The 21,652-nt window shown below is 36.8% G+C and overlaps 1 protein-coding gene across 3 annotated transcripts in view; it reads left to right on the top strand.

Moving 5' to 3' along the window:
- The window catches only part of LOC123937011 (Golgi pH regulator), a 58,454-nt gene that overhangs the window by 27,496 nt on the left and 9,306 nt on the right, over positions 1–21,652 (top strand). For all 3 annotated transcript variants that reach the window (XM_045997695.1, XM_045997526.1, XM_045997607.1), the window contains exons 8-10: positions 9,608–9,717; positions 12,189–12,277; positions 13,391–13,483. In XM_045997695.1, the coding sequence (XP_045853651.1) occupies positions 9,608–9,717; positions 12,189–12,277; positions 13,391–13,483 (292 nt within the window). The remainder of the gene's footprint in view (positions 1–9,607; positions 9,718–12,188; positions 12,278–13,390; positions 13,484–21,652) is intronic.

Raw genomic sequence — 21,652 nt, 5'->3', positions numbered from 1 at the left:
TTTCTCTTGTGACTGATGACTTTCTTTAGTGTATGCTTGGCTTTCTTTCTCTTTATTTTTTGGTTATCTATTACACATTTTGGTTTTGTTGTTACCATGAAGTTCATATATAACATCCCAAGTATGTAGCAGTCTATAAGTTGATGGTCACTTAAGTTCAAACACATTCTAAAATAACTTTTTTTGCTCCCCCCATTTCATGTATATGTTGTCATGTTTTCTATCTTTATATAGATTTAAAGATATATAGTTATAAAGATAAAAAGATTTATATATACATATATATATGATATATCTCTCTCTTCATATCTTCCTTTTCTTCTACTTAGAGCCTTTTCTTTTCATTTAATGAGGTCCCTTTAACATTTCTTCTATGGCCAATTTAGTGGTAATGAACTCCTTTAACTTCTTTTTTTTTTTTTTTAAGATTTATTTATTTATTTGATAGAGACACAGAGGGAGTGGGATTTTTTCTGCTGAAAAAATCAGCCAATAGCCTTATGGGATGTCCCTTATGTATAACTATTTGCTTCTTGCTGCTTTTAAGAGCTTCTTCAATAGTTGACATTTTAATTACAATATGTCATGGTATGGACCTCCGTGGGTTTATCTTGTTTGGAGTTCTTTGCATCCTAGGCCAAGATGTCTGTTTCCTTCCCCAGGTTAGGGAAGTTTTCTTCTATTTTTTAAATAAATTTTCTGCCCCATTCTCTCTCTTCTTCTGGGACCCCTATAATATGAGTGTTTGTTTACTTGATATTGTCCAAGAAATCCCTTAACCTTCCCTTATTTTTTAATTCTTCTTTCTTTTTGCTGTTCAGCTTAGGTGGCTCGCATTACCTTGTCCTCTAGATCACTAATTCATTCTTCTGCATCCACTAATCTGGGTTAATGCCCTCTAGTATATATTTCATTTCAGTTATTATATCCCTCAACTCTGGTTCTTTTCATATTTTCTATCTCTTTGTTAAAGTTCTCGCTGAGTTCTTTCACCCTTCTCTCCAGTCTGGTGAACATCTTTATAATCATGATTTTATACTCTTTATCAGGCATGTTGCTTATCTCCATTTCATTTATCTCCTTCCATTCTTTTTATGAAGTTTCATCTTGTTCTTTGGTTTAGAGCATGTTCCTCTCTCTCATTTTGCCTGCCTTTCTGCCTATTCTATGAATTTAGTAGAACAGCTACTTCTCTTAAACTTGAGGGAATGCCCCTGTGTATGGTCATCCTCTGTGTAGACTGTGTGACTGGTAATTTTGGTTAACTGGCTGGAGCTGTGGCTGGCATGGGCTGGGGGTCCTGAAGCACTCCATTCTGGGTCTGGGATGTTCAGAGCTGAAGTGGGTGTGGTCCGGGATGGTCCTGGGGCTCTCTGTACAGAGAGTGCCTCAGCAGGATAGCTGGAGGTAAATTGGGCAGCGGCGGGGGGGGGGGGGGGGGGGGGCACGTGTCGTGGGCCTCTCTCTGCAGAGAGCTCTGCAAAATAGCTGCAGCTGCAATGAGTGCAAGCCAGGGTGTCCTAGGGCATTCCACGAAGGAAGCACCCTTGAAAGGGTGATTGGAGCCAAGCTGCCACAGGCCAGAATGCTCCACTTAGGGAGTGCCCTGGCAGGACAGCTGGCACTGAAGTAGGCACAGGCCAGGGGTTCCCAACGTGCTCCACACAGTGAGTACCCTGGCAGGGTGGCTAGAGTGAGAGCTAAAACATACATGAGCCAGGAAGTCCCAGAATGCTCTTCATCAGGGGGGCCCAGCAAGCCATCTGCAACTTAACTGGTGTGGGCCTGGAGTGTTCCAGGGTGCTTTGCAACTTTGCACCTGTGTCACCTGGTGAGATGGGTGGAGCTCTAGTGACCGGGGTGTCCTAGCGTGCATGGTTTTGGGCCTCCCTTGGTGGAACAGCTGGGGATGATGTGGTCTAGGGGCTCACTGAGATGGTAATCTGACTAGTGTGCCCAGCCCCTGCTCCTATCTATACTGTCAAGGTGGAGGGGAAGCATAAACTATGGTGCTTGCCAGCCCCTCCCACCTGAAGGGAGTTTCAGCAGTTCCTCTGCTGTCTGGTAGGGTTCTAGAGCTGGTTCCTTTATATTCTATTTGCTATTCTAAACCACAGCTTTTTTTCTGTGCCTCAGAGCAGACAAATCTGCTCATGATCCTTCAGTATTATTCTTTCCCCCTGCCCACCCTCCCCAGCCCCGCATTTCACAGCATTGGGGGTGGGGGGTTCCCTTTAATTGAGTCTCCATCTGTTTTGTTGTTCTCTATGTGGTCTATCTTTTGTTATACAGAAGCTGTTTAGTCAGCCCTCAGTTATTCTTCAGGAGGAATTGCTCTGTAAATAGGTGTAGATTTGAAGTGTCTATAGAGGAGGTAAGTTCAGAGTTCCTACATCACCGTCTTCAGCCTTTTCCTTGGATGTGTTCTTTTAAGCCATTTCATCATAGTGGTTAGAAATTCCTTTCCCATGGTTAGGAATTGACCTTGAGCCATACATGTATCCCTGTCGGTTCTGTCTAGTTGGAATCGGGGATGGTTTGTGGTTCTGCAGTACATCTTATTAATTTGAGTGGCTCTCAGAAGAGTCAACCTTCCAACTTGGCCTAATTAGCACAGCAGTGGAGCTAATAGGACAGACAGGCAGCTAACATGACAACACTGGGGCCATTGGGATTCATACTAGAAAAACTGTTTTCACAAATACTGATAGTTGGGGAGTAGTGGCCAGAAAACCATTTTTTAATTTAACAGCAGAGGGCCATAGTGAGACGGCATGCAAGAAAAGTAACATCTGTTATGTACAAAAGTTAATCGTTGAAAATTGCAAGAAAGAGGCACACTGTGTTCTCACTTGAAACACTAAAGAGAAGATGAGGTATATAGTATTTGAAAAACCTTCCTCAAAAACCTAGTTCAGTTAGTATGAACATGCTGGTTTAGTGGTCAGAGCCTTCAGCTTTTTTCAGGCTGAGAGAGTTAAGTCATCTGTTACATTGTTTTGTTTTCCTGTTGACTTAGATATTAAAGCTTTTATTTTGGTAATCTGTGATATAGCTGGAATATAGCCTGTATTCACAAACAATATTAATACAATTTTGAAATTGTGGTCCTGTGGAAGATAGAAAATACAGCTATGTAACTACACTATGGTATAATGAAAAGAACTTAAACTAGACCATCACTTTATTTTTCTTATTTTATTTTTTTTTAAGATTTTACCTATTTATTTGACAGAGAGATCCCAAGTAGGCAGAGAGGCAGGCAGAGAGAGGAAGCAGGCTCCCTGCTGAGCAGAGAGCCCGACATGGGGCTTGATCCCAGGACACTGAGATTGTGACCTGAGCCCAAGGCAGAGGCCCAACCCACTGAGCCACCCAGGCGCCCCTAGACAATCACTTTATAATAAGCATGTTAAGTGATCTTGGGCAAATCTTGACGGTCTTAGTTTCCTCATAGAATGATGGGGTTAACTAAAGGGTCTCTAGGGTTCCTTTCAGCCCATAAATTCTGAATTTATAATTTTTCAGTTTGTGGATTACACAAAAACTAGACTATTACAGCATGTAAAAGTTTAATAATGCAAGCTATTACTATGAAGAAAAAATCTTAACCTTCACTCTATAGTTGGTTTTTTTTTCTTTTTTTTTTTTTTTTAGGTTCCCTTTTGAAAATTTGTAGGGATAGAAAAAAAAATACATTCACTGGTAAAACTTTAGAACCAGCCACAACTGCCCTCAAAGTATGGCACTGCCAAGAGTTTAACTAATTCCTTTGACAGAAAACCATAAAAACTAGAAAAATTGTAAAAATAATAACAATAATAATAAATAATAATAATAATATTCAAATGCACTGGAAAATGAACAGAGATAAAATTTTGAGAAGAGTATCAGATTACTTCATTTTGTGGCTTTCTTGCCTGGAGTTGCTCTTTAACCACTGCTGGCTCTCCTAGCACCCACTCAGACTGATAAATTTCCAGTTAACTCTGATTTGAACTTTGAAGTGAAGTTTTGGAGGCAAAAGAAATGCAGAAGTACTAAGATAATAGAATCTAAGTATAAACTGTCTGAATACCTCCCTCATCACTAAACAATGCATTTGCAAAGTAAATACCAGAGAACCTGAGAAAAAGTAGGGAGAAACGAGAAGGGGGTGTACCCTTGAAAGATATAACTGCCTTTTACTATGATTTGCAAGTGTGTTGTGTCTTTGGTTGAGTGCATTGTCTGAACTATGTGTAAGATGGCACAGAGCTCAAATGACAGAAAGTAATATTCTTACTGGCTTGAGATGTCACAAGGTAGAACTGAGAACTGGCAAAGCATTTAGAAATTTTGAGAGATTGCTAGAAACAGAGACCAGAGAAAGGATAAACCTTAAAATCTGACTATAAAAATCTGTTCATATTCTTTGCTGATCATAAGCAGGTCTGTGGTCAACAGAGACCATCAGAGTCAGGCCAAAAAGAGTAGCTGGATGCTGAAAAACTAAGCAAAGACATTAGTTGCTGCATATAGTAGATATGACAGTTTCACAATTTGAACCCAGGGAATCTAACTGCTTAATAGAAAAACAACAACAAAAAAATCCTCAGAAAAACAAAATAGATTTCAAAGCACTGCAACATAATATATACAGTATTAAGTTTTTGCTAAAACTTACTGTATGTACAAAAAAAAATGGGGGCATGCAATCCATATTCAAGATAAAAAGCAGTTAATGGACACTTAAAGTGAGCCCAGATAATAGATTTAGCAAACAGGCTTAAAAGCAGCTATTATAAATTCTAAGAAATGAAGGTAAGCATATTATTAGTGAATAGATAAAAGATCCCAAAAAATGGAAACTGTATTTTTAAAAGAAAACAAAAAGAAATTCAAAAGTTAAAAAGTACGGTAACTGAGGGGCGCCTGGGTGGCTCAGTGGGTTAAAGCCTCTGCCTTCGGCTCAGGTCATGATCCCAGGGTCCTGTAATCGAGCCCCGCATCGGGCTCTCTGCTCAGCAGGGAGCCTGCTTCCCCCCCCCCCCGCACCCTCCCCCCCGCCTGCCTCTCTGCCTACTTAGGATCTCTGTCAAATAAATAAATAAAATCTTAAAAAAAAAAAAAGTACCATAACTGAAATGAAAATTTTACTAGGTAGGTTTAGCAGAAATTGAGATAGCAGAAAAAAAGATTCAAGTTGAAGACAGATCAATAGAAATTACTCAGTTTGAAGAACAGAGAGAGAAAAGACTGGAAAAAATGCATAGAGTCTCAGTATAAAACAATATCAAACAGTTCAACATGGTGTTGGGAGTCCTAAAAAGTGAGGAAGAGGCAAAGAAGAATTTAAAGAAATAATGGCCAGAAACTTCCCAAATTTGGTGGAAAATGTTAATTTACAGATCCAAAAACCCTAAAGAACCCCAACTGGGATAAACACAAAACTACACCAAGTTCATATGGTCAAATTGATAAAAGAGGAAGACAAAGAAAAAGTTTTAAAAAAGCAGCAAGAGAAGAATGTTACATAAAGGGAAACCATGCAAGCTAATGGTTGTTTAACAAGTTGCAAGGTACAAAATAAACGTACAGAGATAAGCTATATTTCTTTATACTGGTAATTAGATACAATATCAACTGCAATATCATACCAATTACAATCACTGTAAAAATGAAAGGTATAAGTCTAACAAAACACATACAGGACTTACATGTGGCAAACTATAAAATGCTGATGAAAGAAACCAAGTATCTAAATAGTTGTAACAAGTTTATCAATTGGAAGCCTCAAAATAGGAGAGAGATTGATTCTCTCTACATTGACCCACAGGTTTCACATATATCCCAACAAGATTTTTTGTAGATCTACACAAAATTATTCTAATATATAGAAAGACAAAAGTACTAGAATAGCTAAAACAATTTTGAAAAAGAATAAAATGGAAAGACTCAGTCTGATTTCAAAACTTACTATATTGCTGCACTAATCAAAACTATGTGATAATGGTAAAGGTATAGACATATCAATGGAACAGAGTAGAGAACTCAGACCAACACAAGTATGCCCAACTAATTTTTTTACAAAGATACAAGAGAACTTCAGTGAAGATAAGGTAACTTTTTGAACAAATGATGCTGGAGCAATTTGACATCCATAGATTTTTTTTTTTTTAAATGAATCTCAATATAAAGCTCTCATCTTACACAAAAATTAACTCAAACTATAAAACTCTACAACTTAGGAGGAAAAAACATAGGAAGTCATAGGAGGGATCTAGGGGTAAGCAGTGTTCTTAGACTTGACACCAAAAGCGTACTTTATAAAAGGAAAAATTAATAAGTTCGATTTCATCCAAACTAAAAAGTTCTGCTCTGGGAAAGACATTGCTCAGAGGATGAAAAGACAAATTACAGACTGGGAGAAAAATTTGCAAACTACATATCGGGGTGGGGGGAACTACTAAAATATGTAAACTTTCAAAACATAGAATTAAAAAGTCCAATTAAAAAATCAGCCTGGCTGGCTTAGCCAGTTAAGCATCTGCCTTCAGCTCAGGTCCTGATCCCATGGCCCTGGGATGGACATTGGGCGCCTTGCTTAGCAGGGAGCCTGCTTCTCCCTCTGCCTGCCACTCCCCCGCTTATGCTCACTGTCTCCCGCTCTCTCTGTGTGTGTCAAATAAAAATAAATAAATATAAAAAAATAAATTAAATAAATAAATAAATAAAATCTCAAAAAAGAAAAAGAAAATTGGCAAAAGACATGCAGATATTTCATTGTAGAGCATATACAAATGGCAATTTAGTACATGAAAAGATGTTTTAATATCATAAGCCATTAGAGAAATGCAATTAAAACTACAAGATAACCATGTATTAGAATGGCTAAAATAAATTAGTGATACCAAATTCTAGTAAGGATGCAGAGACACTGGATCACTCATACACTGCTGGTTAAAATATCGTAATAGTAATTCTGGATCACATTTAGTCATTTCTTTAAAAACTAAACATGCAACTACCACACAACCCAGTGAATTGCATTTCTGGGCATTTATCCCAAAGAAATGAAGACTTAGGTTCACACAAAACTTGTACGCTGATGTGTACATCACACATCAGTGTGTTATTCATCGTAGCCAAAAATGGAATATCCTTTATCCTAGATATCCATTAGTGAATGAATAGTTAAACAAAGTGTGGCACATCCATACCACAGAATACTACTAAGGAACCAGAAGGAATGAACTATCAATAAAACAGCCTGGGTGACTATCCAGAAAATTAGGCTGAGTGAAAAAAGGCAATCCACAAAGGTATATACTATCTGATTCTATTTGTGTAACATTTTTGAAATGACAAAATAGAAATGGAAAACAAATTTGTGGTTGCTGGGTAATTAAAGAGGAGTTGGAGGTGAGAGGAGGGAAGTGGGCTATACGAAGGCAACATGAAGGATTCTTGTAGTGATGGAAATGTTCTGCATCTTGATTCTTATCAGTGTCAGTACCCTGGTTGTGATACTGTACTATAAATTTGCAAGATGTTTCCATTGGGAAAAGCTGGGTGAAGGGTAATTGAGATCTATTTTTTTATAACCACGTGCGAATCTACAATTATCTCAAAATGTTTAATTAAAAAAGCAATTGCTGAATTCCCGCCTTTCTGGTTTCCATCAGAAAACCACAGAATGGCATATTTAACCCACAGTAGACCTTTTGCAACCTCTTGACATGAAATCTACCACTAAACCTCAGCCGGGTGCATGTGTTTTTCCAGACTATGGGTTTTTTAATGGCGTTCAGCTAATAATGAAGAGATAATTTCTTGATCTGGACTACCCTTGTTATAAAGAAGCAATAGGGGTTTTGCTCACAGTGGGGTTGGTGATGATAGTGACAAAAGTTCAAGATAAAACTTAGTGACTTCGCTAGTATCTCATACTGTTTTTTCCTTTTTTACCACATCTCAGGAAGTTTGATATTGTTAGTTTCTTTTGAAAATATATACTTATTGTTCATCTGCAACTAACTTGATAAGAGCAAAACTGATTCTATAGCTAAGTGATAAAAAGTGAAAGTAAGTTGTTTAAAACAAGGTCATGCTTGCTGTGTGCAGACATCCTTCACTTCTTCTTGTGGTTATCCCTCTCTCTCTGCCTGTTATGGAGCCATGATAAAATGTCAGTCACCTTTAGAAAGTCAGCCATTTCCACTCCACAGTTGTTGTGTTTGTTGTACCAAGACATGAAAACTGAGGATAATAGAAATGGCTCTCTGTGTGTCCTCTCTCTCCAAGGCCTGTCCTTCAATCCAGCATGCTAAACTGAAGTGAACTTTTAAATGAGTGAGATAGAACCTCTTCCCTCTTCATATACTTGTTCCAGCTTTTCCACCAATGAAAATGGGAAAACTAAGGGTTAGGAGTCTTGCCAAGTCAAAAATCTCCCTAGGTCTGAGCCTCTTCTTGGTTGCTAATTACATCTTCCAATAATGCTGAGTTACAGTGAACATATGTAATTAAAGAAAGAGCTAAAGCTTGGAGCTATATTTTATTCACTCAGTATTCAGACAGAGGTTATTTAGAGGAGGAAACAGTTAAGTCAGCATGGCCCAATACACCTAATGTTCTTCTTCTTAATATTGTTTTAACCAGTGGCTTAAAGAATTAGTCCATAGAAATACTGTTTGGTACCACTGGTACCATTTTGTGTTGGTTCCAACTGTAAATATTAATGCCGTTTCTTCCTCCTTACCACTTCTGTCTCTTGTCACCCAAAAATCTCCATCTTCTTTTCAACTTTTCTTTAGTCCTATTACTCTATCTCTGTTACACCTAACCTGGTTTATTTTAAACTGGAAGGACTTGGCCCGTTATACCCTTTGAGTAACCATTATGTACAAGTGATCTTCCTTTTCCTTGCAAGGACCCTGTTCTTAACACCATTGTGGTAGGCTGGAACATGCCAGCATCTGCTGCTGAGTCCGTGAGTTCTCCATAGAACTGAGAGGACAAGAGGAAGGAATAGAGGAAGGAAGTTTCTTGTTGACTTATTCAATAGCTGGGGGGGATTAGAGTTAGAGAATGATGTTTTAGAAGAGGGTAGATTTATGTGATCTTGCTGGGGTTTTTTGTTGTTGTTGTTCTTTGGTCTGCTTTTGAAAAGGAAGGAAAAACTTTTAGTTCCTATCCTGAATCTGGTCCTTTAGGTGTGTTGACTATTTTTGTCCTTAAATGATAACAGTAATAATTATTAATATATGTGTAGTGCCTTGTTACTGATAACAAGAATTCTTCTGGATGATTTCAGTAATCTTCACACCTATCAGAGATGAATAAATAGAAACTCTGAAGTCTCACAGCTTCTCAGAGCCAGTCTCCACATTTACTGTTTTCTCCAAACTCTGTGCTCCTTTGCCTAGGCCACATAGTTTGCTTCTTGGGAGTGTATAGTTGCTCTTTGGTTGTAAACAGTAGAAAAACAAGACTCCAGAGTTTGCATTCTTTCCTGAACAGCTCAGCAAAGGAAAGGGGCACTTATGAGACCAAAAGGTGGATGAGAACAGGCCATGAGGCTCCAAGCTCCCTTGCTGAGGTTTTATCTTTTCTTTCATTTCAGGATGGCAATGACACGGAGAACTATGTTCCAGAAGGGGGAGGTGCATAACAAACCATCAGGATTCTGGGGAATGATAAAAAGTGTTACCACTTCAGCACCAGGAAGTGAAAGTATCCTTTATCACTCTGTTTGATTCTTTTTCTCAATTCTGAACCAAGGGCCAGAAGAAAAAAGTAGTATTGGGATGGTCTCTCCTACGGTACTTGACTACATCAGAGTCCAGCTGGCCAGGGCTAGGCTTAGGAAATAGAGAGTCATCTTTCCAACACCTCTAAAAGATCATAAAACCATTGTCTTTGAGCTAAAGTCCTAAAAGTCACTCTTTCCATTTTACAGATGAGAAAATAGACCCAGAGAGGTAAAGTCACACTGGTTTGTGGCAAAGACAGGACCTCCTCTTAGTTCTTTCCACTGCACTCTTCTATTTCCCAGGTCTGAACAAGCAGCATAAAACACAGTGGCTCCCTAAAATGGATGGCTTGTATATGTATGGGATGGTAAGGGCCTACTTCTAAAACAGTCAGTATTTCTTCTTTTTTTTTTTTTTTTTTAAAGATCTTATTTATTTGACAGAGAGAGATCAGAAGTAGGCAGAGCAGCAGGCAGAGAGAAAGGCAGGGGGAAGCAGGCTCCCCACTGAGCAGAGAAGGCAGAGGCTTAACCCACTGGGCCACCCAGGTGCCCCACAGTAAGTATTTCTAAACAAATTTTAAGCAGCGCTGTATCTTCAGTGACTTTAGGTTTAAAGAATTAGGGAGATTGGGTTAAAGATTGTTCTTGGCCCAGCTACTTGCATTATTAAACTGACACCCAAATTGAGAAACAAAATCTCTTTGTGGCTACCAGGCTATTAAGTCAAAACTTGGGGCACCTGGAGTGAGATAACATATTCCTGCTTCCTTCCCCTGCCGGTGGAAGTACAAATTCCCTTTTGCTTCAACTCTAGGAGAAGGATGTAATCGGTTCTTGCTATAAATTGTGGCATATCTTTCTGGTGTCAAATGTAGGTAAGATTTAGAGCAAAGAAAGGCAGGGTGACATGACCATGAGAGAGGAAAGAAAGGATTACATTGAATTCATTTAATCTAGAAACATTTATTTCACATCTCCCATTTCCAGGCAGAGTCCTAAGGGATAAAATGATGAACAGAGTATACTCTCTTTTCTCAAGAAGCTGTCTAATCATGGGAAAGGCAGACATGGAACTAGTTAAACCCTGTTGTTTGACTGCCTGAACCATGAGAATAGCAGCCTTCCTTATTGAGGAAGGAACAGAAGGACACTCAGTAATTTGAGTACTACAGGCATACCCCAGAGATGTTACAGTTTTGGTTCCAGAACATCACAAAAAGTGGCTATCACATTGAAGGGAGTCAGATGGATACTTTGGTTTCCCAGTACAAATAGAACTTATATTTATACTGTATCCTATTGAGTGTGTAAGAGCATTCTTTTTTAAAAAGTGTATAAAAAAGGCTAACCATCATCTGAACTTCCAGTGAGTGGTAATTACTAATCACATATCCCCATTAAAAAATATAATAATAATAATAGTAATGATGATGAAAAAGTTTGAAATAAGGTGAGAATTACCAAACTGTGACAGAGACCTAAATGGCACCAGTAGACTTCCCCAACACAGGATTGCCACAACCTCCAACTTGTTTAAAAAAAAAAAAAAAATCCACGGAGTACAACAGAATGAGGTATGCCTGTAGTGAGAAAAATCAGAGTAGGGAGGATTTGGATCAAAGTGAATCTTCCAGCTTGGGCTGTCTTCACTATTTTTATTACTTAAAAGTCCATAAAAGCCAAAGTTTAGGTTTGAACTGTCTTTATGACAATAAGTCAAGTCAGCAAAAGCATCAGGATTATTTCACTTCTCTGAGGCCCTGTCTCCTAAATGGAGAAACTAATATGACCTCAGTAAGTTCTTGGAAAGTAGCATAGTGTAATGGAAAGAACAAGCCTTGGAGGAAAGCAGATCTGACTTTGCATTCACACCTGTTAGCTACATGACTTTGAGCAAGTTACTTGACTCTCTTAAGCTTTGCTTTCCTTATCTGCAAAATGGGTAATAATACCTATCTCATGAGACTGTTAGGAGTATAATAGAAGATAATGTCTATAAAGAACTAAAAAGTCATATTTATAAATCCCAGCCTGTATTGGAAACTCAGTAGTATTAGTTCCCTTTCCTAATGTTACATTTATTCAGATAATTTAGGGGAAAGTTATATTGTATTATAGGTGTTTTACTGTGTAACTATTTGAGATTTCAAAATTATATTTGACTTTAACTAATCAAAGAAAAGCAACAATGAACAAAGCCATCTGTCTGAGCCACTTGAACAAGTGAGAAACTGAGTGGTAGTTGTTTGATAATGGAGAAGCTTTTACACACCTGTGTTGGAGGTTGGGAAAATTGCTCTAAAGGAGTACTGTTGTCCATGAAGCAGGAAATTGAATATATAGGCAGTTCCTAAATCTACTGTAGGAAAAACCAAAAGCATATGCTTTCTTCATTACTATTTCTTGAAACTTCTATGTGTTTTAAGCCTTGATGCCCATTTTGTGCCAGATCTTACTCTTATTCAACAGGAAGTGGATGCTTTGGAAGAACTAAGCAGGCAGCTTTTTCTGGAAACAGCTGATCTATATGCTACCAAGGTACAAGGCAAGGAAACAAAAGTGTGATTTTTACCAGTTTTTACCAGAAGGAAGAACAAGACTAAATAGCTTTTTAGTGTCCTCTATGGCCAAGCAGTGTAAGAGTGACCTCATAGCTCCAGTATCAGCCATGAAGCATTAGGAGTCTGCGTCCTTTATGACATTGCTCCAACCCCCAGCAAAATTCATACTGGAACGCTCAATAATAGAAATTAGTAGGATAATCGAGAGGTTTTTCAACTTCAGAAAGTGGCACACACCACTTTCTACTGATTCAGGGTCAAGATGGTAGCTCCTCTGATTGCGTTTTATTTCTTATAAATCAGTGATATTTTAAGAGCAGTGCTATGATCTAGCCATGTTTTAAAAGATCCAGATTAAGGGGCACCTGGGTGGCTCAGTTAGTTGAGTGTCCAACTCTTGATTTTGGCTCAGGTCATGATCTCAGTGTCTTGAGATTCAGCCCTGCATCAGGCTCTGCACTGGGTGTAGAGCCTGCTTAAGATTCTCTCTCTCCCTCTGCCCCTCCACCCCCCACCAGCCAGGTTTTTTTCTCTCTCTCAAAAAAAAGAAAGAAAGAAAAAGGAAAGGATCCAGATCAAGAAGTGATCTAACTATAAGAAGTAGCTTTCCTATTTGTATCTAAAATGCAATATAACTTAAATATGTAAAATCTATTAGTTAAGTTCATTCAGACTATTTTTATCCTTTTCAAGGATCACTTCATAGGAATAGCATATAGGGTAGAGATTAACATAGACTTTGAAGACAAACCTGAGCATAAATTCCTCTACTCACTAGCTGTGTGACTTTAGGCAAGTATCCAACCCCTGTAAGTCTTAGTTTTCTCATGTGTACAATTAAGATAATAGAACATATAACAGTTGCTATAAAAATTAAAGTAGATAATGTATGTAAGGTGTTTTTCCCAACTTCAGGCTTAAAGTAAGCATTCAATAAATGTTGCCTACTAGTATTATTTTAAGATTAATATCATGTGTGGGTTTTTCACTCCGGCAAAACAGTAATTTCATAGAAGCAGGAATGTTTTGGTTGAGTGTAAGTTTACATTTTGCTGAGACTAACAGTGTTTTGTTGTTTGTTTTCCCTCAGGAGAGAATAGAATATTCCAAAACTTTCAAGGGGAAATACTTTAATTTTCTGGGTTACTTTTTCTCTATTTACTGTGTTTGGAAAATTTTCATGGTAAGTATATTAGTTTTAGCTGCCAGGGTTGAGGTTATTTTCCCTGCTAATGGCAGAGAGAAAAGTGTGTTTGACTGAGGCACTAAATTCCAGATCCAATCGAGTCAACACAGAATGCTGTCTTTCACATCCTTAAGCCTGACTCCTCCCCCTCTCTTTTTTAGGTCACCTAGACATTGCATTTTTCTTCATTCAAAAATCATTAGTAAGATATAGTTTATAAACTATTGAAGGGAATACAGAAGTTTCTTATTTTACACTCTGTTTTCCATATTACTCTTAAGTATATCTATGTAACACAATCCCTACCTTCAGCTCAGAACAGAAATTACCTCTCCTTTTTAGTAATCTATATATACCTTAAAAAGTTCAATCTAAAGTAAGTTCTACAAGTAAAACATTTATATTTCTGGAAATAAATTCATTTTAGGAGCTTATAGCTCTCATTCTTTTATGGCTCTCTCTTAGTGCTCTATTCTTTATGTTCATTTTATGTACATTCTTCTTATGACTCATCTGTAGATATTCATGGGTTTCAGGGTGATTACATAAAAGACTAATTGGACTTTCTGGTTCTGTGACTCTCCTGGGGCTGTGTTTGCATAAAGAGGAGCTTTATCAGCTTGTTAATTTTGGCCACTATAGACGAATGAAAGATTCTGGATTTTAATAGATCTAATATTATAATAAATTGATGTCAGTACCTACTCAGAGAACAATTTTTAAATCTTAATTCATACAGTGGGAGAAGATAAATGAAGATAGTATGTTCAGTTAGCTAAGCTACTAAAAGGTTTTTCCTGAGTTGTAGACTTTAGGGGAATATATCCTATTTCAACAGCTTTATTGAATTATTGAAGTTTAATTGGCGTTTAATAAACTGCACATATTTTAAGGGTATAGTTGGGTAAGTTTTGACAGATGTGTACACCTGTTGCAACAACTGTCACCACCCTTAAGGTAGTGACCATATCCATCCATCACTTCCAAAAAGTTTCTTGTGTCCCCTTATAAAGTTTCTTGTGTCTCTTGCATTCATCCCCAGTCAACCACCAATCTGCTTTCATTATACATTAGTTTATGTTTTCTAGAACTTTATATAAATGAAATCTTAGAGTAGATACCCTTTTTCTGACAACTTCTACTCAGCATAATTTTCTTATGTTTCATTCATGTTATCGTGCGATCAGTAGTTTATTCCTTCTCATGGTTGAGTAGTATTCTGTTGTATGATTATACCATATTTTGTTTATCTTTTCACCTGCTGATGGGTATTTGTTTCTAGTTTGGGGATACTACAAGTAAAACTGCTATGAACATTTGTGTACAGGTTTCTATGTGGACATGTGCTGTCTTTCCTCTTAGGAGAAAACACTTCAGTATAGCATGGCTAGGTCACATGGCAGATGGATGTTAAACCTTTGAAGAAATGGATAAACTTTTCCAAAGGAGGTTGTACCATTTTACATCCCCACCTGCATTGTCTGAAAGTTTCATTTACTCCACATACTTGCTCACATTTTGTAGTCAGTATTTTAAATTTTAGACATTCTAGTAAATATGAGGTGATACTGATTGCTTAATTTGCATTTCCCTAATGGCTAATGGTGCTAAACAACTTTTCAGGTGCTGATTTGCCACCTGTATATTTTGGAGGGAGGAGGAAGATAGAGCTATTCAGATTTGTTGCCCAGTTTTTAAATTAGGGTTTCTTTTTATTGGGTTTCGCAAGGTTTTCACTATATTCTGGAAACCCTTTATCAAATATGTGATTTTCAAATATTCTCTCCCAGTCACTAGCTTAGCTTGTCATTTTCTGTACAGAAAGTTTATCTTTTGTTTTCTATTATGGGTTATGCTTTTGGTGTTATAGCTAAGAAATCTTGGCTAACCCAGGGTCACCAAGATTTTTTCATCTTTTACTCTATAAATTTTATAGTTTGAGATTTTTACATTTCAGCACATGATCCATCTGTAGTTAATTTTCTCAGACAGTGTTGGAATGTGGATCCGAGTTCATTTTTTTCATATAGATATCCACTTGTTCTGGCACCATTTGCTGAAAAGATTATCCTTTCTCATTCAGTTATCTTTGCAATTTTGTCAAAACCTAATTGCCCGCATATGGGTGGGTCTGTGTCTGTACTGTTCTTTCCTACTGTTAGGTGTGTCTGCCTTTATTTATGCCAATACCACTCTGTCTTGAAATGTCTTTTTTTTTTTTTTAAGATTTTATTTATTTATTTGACAGACAGAGATTACAAGTAGGCAGAGAGAGAGGGGGAAGCAGGCTCCCTGCCAAGCAGAGAGCCCGATGCGGGGCTCAATCCCAGGACCTTGGGATCATGGCCTCAGCCAAAGACAGAGGCTTTAACCCACTGAGCCACCCGGGTGCCCTGAAATAAGTCTTGAAATCAAATCATTTAAGTATTCTTTCTTCTTATTTAAACTTGTTTTGGTCATTCTGTGTCCTTTGCTTTTCCATATGAATTTTAGAAGCTGCTTTTTAATGCTGCTGAATACAAAATACCTGCTGAAATACGTATTAGAATGTCGAATCTTCAGATCAATTTGAAGAGAAGTGACATCTTAATATTGAGTTTTGCATTTGATGAGCACAGAGTAACTCTTCATTTATGTAGATCTTCTTCAGTTTCACTCAACAATATTTAGGTTTTAGTGTACAGATCTTTTATATCTTTCATTAGATTTATCTCAAGTATTTAATATTTTTGATGCTATTATAAATAGGACTGTTTTTATAATTTCAGATCCTGAATGTTACTAGTATATAGAGACACAATTGATTCTTATATTCCACAACCTTGCTAAATCCCCTTATTCTAAAAGCTTTTCATAGATTTCACAGGATTTTTTTCTAAGTAGACAATCAGATCTCTGCAAATGAAGGGTTTTGCTTCCTTGTTTCCTATCTGAATGCCTTCTATTTCTTCCCTTTCTTTCCCTTCCTTTTCTGTCCTATGCCATCTTTCTTCTTTCTTCTCCTCCTTTAGCCTTACTGCACTGACCAAAACCTCCTGTACAAAATTAAACAGAAGTGGTAAGAGCAGTCATCCTGATCTTGTTAAGTATGGTATTAGCGGTTGGGTTTTCCTAGACTCCATTTAGCAGGTTGAGGAAGTTACTCCTACTCATATTTTATTGAGTGTTTTTAATCATAAAAGTGTGTTTGATTTTTGTCAAATGCTATTTCTGCATCTTTTGAGGGGAGCACATGACTTTTCCCTTTTTTTCAGCTGGTATAGTGAGTTACATTGGTTAATTTTTTTAATATTAAACTGGCCTTGAATTCCTATAATAAACCTTACTTGGCCATTGTGTATGTTGTTGGATTTAACTTAGTAATATTTTCTTAAGAATTTTTGCATCAGTGTTAATGAGAAATATCAGAGTATAGTTTTTTTGTAATGTCTTTGGCTTTGGTGTCAGAATAATGCTAACCTTAGAGGTTGAGAAGTATTCCTTCCTCTTCCAATTAGTGGAAGAGTTTATGTGGAATTATTATAAATTCTTTCTTAAACATTTAGTGGAATTCACAAGTGAAGGCATCTAGACCTAGAGTCTTCTTTGCAGGAAAATCGTTTAATTACAGATTTAGTTTTTTTAATAGAATATAAGGTTTATTTAGGTTATATATTTCTTGAGTGAGCTTTTGTAGTTTCTGTTTTTCAAGGAATTTGTCTGTTTTTATTGAAGTCAGATTTATTTGCATAAAACTGCTCTTAATATTCCCTTAGTATCCTTTCAATATCTATAAAATCTGTAGCGATATCACCCCCTCCTTTTTGTATAACACGTTTATTGAGATAGTCACATACAAAATAATTAACCCATTTGTTGTATAGTTTGGTGGTTTTTAATATATTCACAGAGTTGTGCACACAATAATACAGTCACCCCGAAAGAAATTTCATACTCATTAGCAGTTATTCCTTATTTCTTCTCTAGCCTTAGGCAGGCACTAATCTATTTTATGTCTCTATAGATTTTCTGTTCTGGACATTTCATGTACATCGAATCACACAACATGTGGTCTTTTGTGATTGGCTTCTACACTTCATTCCTTTCTATAGATGAATAACATTCTTTCCATTATATAGATATACCACATTTTATTTATCCATCCATCAGTTGAGAAGCATTTGGGTGGTTTCCACTTTCTGGCCATTATAAATAATGCCGTTGTGAGCATTTTTTGATAAATTTGTATGTGGATATATGTTTTCATTTCCCTTAGGTGCATGCCTGTGAAAGCAAAATTGCTGGGTCATATGCTACCTATATGTTTAACCTTTTTTTTCTTTTAAGATTTTTTATTTATTTATTTGATAGAGAGAGATCACAAGTAGGCAGTGAGTCAGTCAGAGAGAGAGGGAGAAGCAGGCTCCCTGCTGAGCAGAGAGCCCAATGTGGGGCTCAATCCCAGGACCCTGGGATCATGACCTGAGTCGAAGGCAGAGGCTTAACCCACTGAGCCACCCAAGCGCCCCTATGTTTAACCTTTTGATAAACTGCCAATCTGCCAGGCTCTTTTCCCAAGCAGCTGTACCTGTTTACATTCCCACTGGCAGTGTAACAGTTGTCATTTCTCCACAGCCTCACCAGTACTTATTTATCTTTTTATTAGAGTCATCCTGGTGGCTGAAGTGGTATCTCATTCTTGGTATCAGTAATTTGTGTCTTGTCTTTTTTTCCTGATCAGTCTGGATCAAGGTTTATCAATTTTATTGAATGCTTCAAAGAACCAGCTTTTGGATTAATTGATTTTCCATATTGTTTCTCTGTGTTGTTTTATCAATTTCTGCTCTGATCCTTATATTTTGTCTTCTGCTTATTTTGGGTCTTTTTCTAATTTTGTAAAGTACAAGGTAAGATCATTGATTCAAAACTTTTAATATAGTTGTTTTCGTGCTATAGATTTCTTTTTTTTTTAAATATTTTATTTATTTATTTGACAGAGAGAGGTCACAAGTAGGCAGAGAGGCAGGCAGAGAGAGAGGGAGAAACAGGCTCCTCACTGAGCAGAGAGCCTGATGCGGGGCTCGATCCCAGGACCCTGAGACCATGACCCGAGCCGAAGGCAGAGGCCTAAACCACTGAGCCACCCAGGCGCCCCCGTGCTATAGATTTCGTGCTAAGCATCTCATAAAATATAACATCTCTGATGTGTTGTATTTTTATTTCGTTCAGTTCAAAATAATTCTAATTTTTCTTCTTTAACTCATGGATTATTTAGAACTATGTTATTAAATACTTGGGGATCTTCTGAATTTCCCTCTGTAATTGATTTCTAATTTAATTCCATGTGATCTGAGAACAGATTTAGTATGAGTTAAATTTCTTCAAATTTTTTGAGACTTGTTTTCTGCTCCTGTTGGCTGGAATATTGTATAAATGTCAATTAGGTCAAATTAGTTGATAGTATTGTTAAAGTTTTCTATATCCTTTTTAATTTTCTCATTTATCAGTTGTTTCATCAGTGATGAAATTTCAAACCATTGTTGTGGATTTGTCTTTTTAGTTCTGTCAGTTTTTGCTTTGTATGTTTTTTTTTACCCAACTGTAATTAATATACAATGTTAATTTCAGGTGTACAGCATAGTGATTCAACAATTCTATACATTACGGAAGGCTCACTATAAGTGTAGTCACCATCTGTCACCATACAGTATTATTTTAATATTGACTATTCTCTGTGCCGTACATTTCATCTCCATGACTGAAAGTTTGTGCCTCTTAATCCACTTTATCCATTGCAGCCATCCCTTTACTCACTTCCCCTCTGACCTGTTTGTTCTCTGTATTTAAGAGTCTGTTTGCTTGTTTCTTTGTTCATTTGTTTTGTTTTTAAGATCCTGTTTATAAGTGAAATCATGTGTTGTCTTTCCTTGTCTGACTTATTTCACTTAGCATAGTACCCTTTAAGACTATTAAAATGGCAAGCTCACATTCTTTTTTATGGCTGAGTAATGTTCCATTGCATATATGCACCACATCTTTTTATCCATTCAACTATCAGTGGACACTTGGGTTGCCTCTATATCTCAGCTATTGTAAATAATGCTGTTGTAAACATAGGGGTGCATATAGCTTTTCAAATTAGTGTTTTCATATTCTTTTAGTAAATACCCAATAGTGGGATTACCTGATCATGTATTTTTCTGTTCTGTTCCATTGATCTGTATGTCTGCTTTTGTGCCAGTCCCATACTGTTTTGGTTACTACACCTTTAAAGTGTATCTTGAACTCCAGGACTATGAGACTTCCAGCTTTGTTCTTTTTCAAGATTGTTTTGGCTATTTGGGGTCTCTTATGGCTCCATACAAATTTTAGGGTTATTCATTCTAGTTCTGTGAAAAATGCTATTGGTAGTTAGGTAGGGATTGTATGGAATCTGTAGATTGCTTTGGGTGGTGTGGACATTTTTAAGAATATTAATTCTTCTAGTCCATGAGAACAGAGTATCTTTCCATTTGTTCATGTTGCCTTCAATTTCTCTCATCAGTATTTTATAGTTTTTAGGGTAATCGGTCTTTCACCTCCTAGGGTAAGTTTGTTCTTAGATAATCTTTTTGGTGCAGTTGTAAATGGGATTGTTTTCTTAATTTCTGGTATTTAGTTATTAGTATGTAGAAATGCAACTGATTTCTGTATATTAATTTCATATCCTACAACTTTACTGAATTCATTTATCAGTTCTAATAGTTTTTGGTGGAGTTTCTAGGTTTTTCTATATTATCATGTTATCTGCAAATAGCAAGTTTAACATCCTTGTCATTCTGAATGCTGTTTTTTTTTTCCTTGTCTAACTGCTGCAACTAGGACTTTCAATATTATGTCGAATAAAAGTGGTAAGAGTGAATGTCCGTGTCTTCTTCTTGATCTTAGAGGAAGAGCTCTCAGTTTTTCACCAATGAGTGTGATGCTTATTTTCACCAGTGAACATTTTTCATATATGGCCTTTATTATGCTGACATGTGTTTCGTTAAACCCACTTTGTTCCCTCTAAATCCACTTTATTCCCTCTGAATCCACTTGATCATGAATGGATGTTATATTTTGTCAAATGCTTTTTCTGCATCTATTGAGATGAGCATATGGTTTTTATACTTTATTTTGTTGATGTGGTTTATTGTGTTTGATTTGAGAATATTGAATTACCCTGTATTCCTGGAATAAATTCTACTTGATCGTGGTGAACAATTTTTTTACTGTATTATTGAATTCAGTTAGCTAAATTTTTTTTTCAGTTTGATAATTTTCTTAAGGAATTTTGCATCTATGTACATCAGAAATATTGGCTTAAAGTTTTCCTTTTTGGTAGTGTCTGTCTGGTTTTGGTTTCAGGGAAATGTTGGCTTTGTAGAAAGAATTTGGAAGTTTCCTTCCTCTTCTATCTTTTTTTTAATCATTTGGGGAGAGGAGTGCCTGGTGGCTCAGTTGGTTGAGCAGCCGACTTGGTTTTGCCTCAGGTCATGATCTCATGGGTCGTGAGATCGACCCCCCCATCAGGCTCAGTGCTCAGTGTGGAGTTCTGCTTGAGATTCTTTCCCTCCTCCTGTCCCTTCCTCCCCACCCCCTCTCTCTAAAATAACTCAGTAAAATTTTTTTTAATCATTTGAGAAGAGTAGATATTAACTCTTCTTTCTTTGTTTTGGTAGACTCGATACACAATGTTACATTTGTTTAAGGTGTACAAGCATGGAATATCTTTCCATTTGTTTGATTCAGCTTCAGTTTCTTTGATCAGTGTTTAACAGTTTTCAGAGTGTAGGTCTTTCAACTCTTTGGTATTAACTCTTTGTTAAATATTTGGTAGAATTTACCTGTGAAGTCATCTGATTCTGGACTTCTGTTTTGGGAAGTTTTTTTTATTACTGATTCCATTTCATTACTGGTAATTGCTGTGTTCAGATTTTCTGTTTCTTCCTGATTTAGTTTTAGAAGATTATGTTTCTAAGAATCTGTTTCTCTTAGGTTGTCCACTTTGTTGACATACAATTTTTCATAATAGTCTCTTAAAATTCTTTGTATTTCTGTGGTGTCAGTTGTTACTTCTCCTTTATTTCTGATTTTATTTGAGTCTTTTTCTTAATGAGTCTGGCTACAGATTAACAAATTTTGTTGATCTTTTCAGAGAAATAGGTT

This window comes from Meles meles, chromosome 1 (assembly GCF_922984935.1).
Source record: "Meles meles chromosome 1, mMelMel3.1 paternal haplotype, whole genome shotgun sequence".
In the NCBI taxonomy this organism is placed as follows: Eukaryota; Metazoa; Chordata; class Mammalia; order Carnivora; family Mustelidae; genus Meles; species Meles meles.
Note: the sequence above shows the minus strand (reverse complement) of the source record. Positions and strands in the feature narration are given on the sequence as shown.